Below are 3,299 nucleotides of genomic sequence, written 5' to 3'. Positions count from 1 at the left end.
GAAATTGAAAATTATGCCGAAAGAAATGAATATTGAGCAGGATTCTTGAATCTAATATCAGCCCAAGTTTTTTTGTTTTGTTTTTTATGATAAAAAAAACTTTATTCTCGTCTCCCCGTGGATAAGAACGGAACTTTAAAAGAAAGTCCATGTGGTGGATCGGTGTGCACTAAACGTAAGTCGACTCATGTCCAAACCTATACCTCTGGGCCATCATTTTTAGTATTATTTATTGCATAAACAACATATAATATTATAATTAATTATATATATATATTGATTGATCATAATACAAGGAAAAATAAAATAAGAAAGAAGACGACATGATTGAGACCGTGCCGGCTGGAGTTGCAGCCGCCATGGTGCAAGCAAATGCAAAAAAGCAAAAGCAAAGAAAAATGATACACAAACTCAAAAATTCAAATCTTTGATCATTTATTTAATTTACCAGTTAAGAAAACAGCCACTTGCACCATATTGTAGGCCCCCAGCTGCTTCCCCTTCCCGCCCCTCCCTCCACCACCAACCTCCACCAATAATCATAAACCATCTCATGCTAATTCCTCAATTAATTCTCAACATATTCAAATTAATTTCTCTTTTACTCAACTAAAACGCCATAACTGTTCCATCATCCAACACTAGCAAGACCCCCCTACACAATACTATAGAATTTAAGTCCACAGCCTTTGTCCGGTGGACAATAGCTTGACATTATTGCATAAGGTGTCGAGTTCAAGCCCTTTTACCTGTTAATTTCATCATTTCTACATGAGTTTATTTAAAAAATAAAAATAAATAAATAATATAGCATTTAAAAAAAATCAAAATCTACCAATAATAATAAACAAAAATCTCAAAACATTAAATCTAAACTACGAGGCGCATGTTATCATCACACATTCACACCCCTTCCCTAAATATAAAAAAAATACTAAACAAAAGTTAAAAAAAGAAAAGAAAAGGTTATATGTAGTAGTAACAATTATGAGCTACAGTAGTCAAGCCCGGAGTCTTCGGGCTCGGGTTCGGGATCGGGCTGCTTGTTGAGATCGATCTCTTCGTGAAACCAAGACGGTTTTAACGACAGAGGATTGGCAGCGGCGGCGTCGACTCGGGCGCCGACCTCCGCCGCCTTCTTCCGTATGGAGGCGGCGGAGAGGTCGCTGAGGGCGCCGCCGACCGCGACGATTTGGTCGGGGAAGTTCAATTTGGCGGTGGGGCCGCGGAGGTAGAAGACGGCGGTGTCGTAGGCGCGCGCGGCGGCGACGGCGGTGGAGTAGGAGCCGAGCCAGATTCTGGATCGCTTGTTGGGCTCCCTTATCTCGGCCACCCACTTCCCCCACTTGCGCATCCGGATGCCCTTGTACGGCTTCTCGCCGCTCCGCCGCCGGTTCGAGACTCTCGCTGCTCCGCTGCCGCCGTCCATCTGTGGTAGAGTTGAGAGAATTATGCGGTTAGTGTTGGTCTCATATGGTTTAGTTTTATTATTCCTCTAACTCGGTTTCGTGAGGAAAAAAAACTAACCAAAAAAACAAAAGAAAAACCACCGACACCCCACAGTGCCTCTCTATCTCTCTAATTGCGGCTTTTTCTCTCTCTTCAGTACTCATGGTTATATAGAATTGTTGCCTATTGGGGCTACACATGTGTGCATTAATATATTTATATTAGTGGTGGCAAGTTGCGCGGGTTTGATTATTATCGGGTGAATCTAGGCATGCACAAACCGACCCGGCCCGGCGGTTAACCGGCGGTTCGGAACCGCCGGTTCATGACCCGGAACCGGGCCCGGAACCGGCGGGTTGAACCGGCAGAAGGGTCGCAGGGTCATAAGGGTCGGTTCAGGTTCGGCAATATCTTGAACCGTGAACCGGCGGTTCGGCGGTTCGAACCGCCGGTTCAAAGGGTCGAACAGCATAGGGTTCGTAGGGGTTCGTAGGGGTTCAAAGTAGGGATTGGTATGAACCGGCGGTTCGCCGGTTTTGGGCGAAAGCAACCGGTTTTGGACGAAAACCGCCGGTTTGAACCGGCGATTCCGACCGGTTTCCGCCGGTTCCGGAAGCTTTTCAGGCGTAGGGGCTAGGTGAGGTCAGAAACCGGCGGTTTGTGTCGGAAAACCGTGGACCAACCCGCCGGTTTTGTGGAAAAACCGCCGGTTCAGGCGGTAAACCGGCGGTTCGGCCGAAAATTTGAAAATTTGAAATTTAATTTTTTTTTTCTTCCAATTTTACTCCAATAAATACCCCACTTCTCCTTCATATTTCCTTACCCCATTCTTGTGTTAACAAGGATTTCATTCTCAATCTCCATTTCTCTCTTCTCTCCTCATTCTCTCTAATTGCGCAAGTTTAATTCTACACTTTCTGCTCACTACTATATTTGTTGTGCTCATAATTTACCACTTCTTTTATACTTTATACATATTTCATTCCAAGTCAATATTACTTTTCATTTAAGAACTTCAACGTCATTTCTTGTCATTTGTAATTAGTTCTTCACTAATAGTCTCATTTGTATTTAAATTTTGTTTAAGACTTCAAGACTGCCATATGTTTTCAATTTGTAATTGTTGTAACTTGTAACGTGTAATTTGTAAACATGCAATTTCAATAAAATTGCAACTTTAGCCGTATTTTTTTCAATTTTATTTACTCACATTGCATACAAAAACAAACTTGAAAAGTGTAATTTAATTTGATTAAAATTGAAAAGTTGAAAAATGCAAAAAAAAAATAAAATAAAAAAAAATCGTCGAACCGCCGAACCGGCCCGGAACCGGTGGTTCAACCCGAAAACCGGCGGTTTTGAACCGCCGCGTAACCCGCCGGTTTTTTGAACCGGAACCGGAACCGCCGGGAGCTAGGCGGGCCGGTTCAGGTTCGGCAATTTCTCGACCCTTGAACCGCCGGTTCGGGCCCGGAACCGGCGGTTTACGACCCTTGTGCATGCCTAGGTGAATCTGATAAGAATATAACTCATTTGAACCTGAATACGTTATCTATTTTTAAATTCAAATACACACCGACATCTGATATAAACCGTTACGGGCATATGATATGAGTCAATACAAAACAATAACCACCCAAAACTGATTTACCCAATTAAAACATGATACTACTCCCTTTGTCTCCTAAAAATAGAAATTTTTTCCTTTTTAAGAAATTTCTTTTTTTCTAATATGACGGTGCTCATTTTCAACTAACAAACTTTTTTTTCTATATCTCTCTTACTTTATCAATTTTGCATTAAAATCCGCGTCGTTTCGAATGTTTCTATTTTTGGGAGCGGAGGGAGTA

General features: G+C 42.3%; 1 protein-coding gene across 1 annotated transcript; it reads right to left on the bottom strand.

Annotated features, from left to right (window-relative positions):
• Positions 1-813: 813 nt before the first annotated feature.
• On the bottom strand, positions 814-1,644 carry LOC121763580 (ethylene-responsive transcription factor ERF011-like). The gene is made up of 2 exons (XM_042159629.1): positions 1,528-1,644; positions 814-1,429 (listed from the first exon to the last, which is right to left on the bottom strand). The coding sequence occupies exon 2, from the start codon at positions 1,427-1,429 to the stop codon at positions 986-988; it is 444 nt and encodes a 147-aa protein (XP_042015563.1). The 5' UTR covers positions 1,528-1,644; the 3' UTR covers positions 814-985.
• Between the last annotated feature and the right edge of the window lie 1,655 nt (positions 1,645-3,299).

The sequence above is a fragment of the Salvia splendens genome, chromosome 14, assembly GCF_004379255.2.
Source record: "Salvia splendens isolate huo1 chromosome 14, SspV2, whole genome shotgun sequence".
Classification (NCBI taxonomy): Eukaryota; Viridiplantae; Streptophyta; class Magnoliopsida; order Lamiales; family Lamiaceae; genus Salvia; species Salvia splendens.
Note: the sequence above shows the minus strand (reverse complement) of the source record. Positions and strands in the feature narration are given on the sequence as shown.

Coding starts and splice junctions, on each gene's coding strand:
- LOC121763580 (XM_042159629.1), bottom strand. CDS start 1,429: ATGGACGGCGGCAGCGGAGCAGCGAGAGTCTCGAACCGGCGGCGGAGC.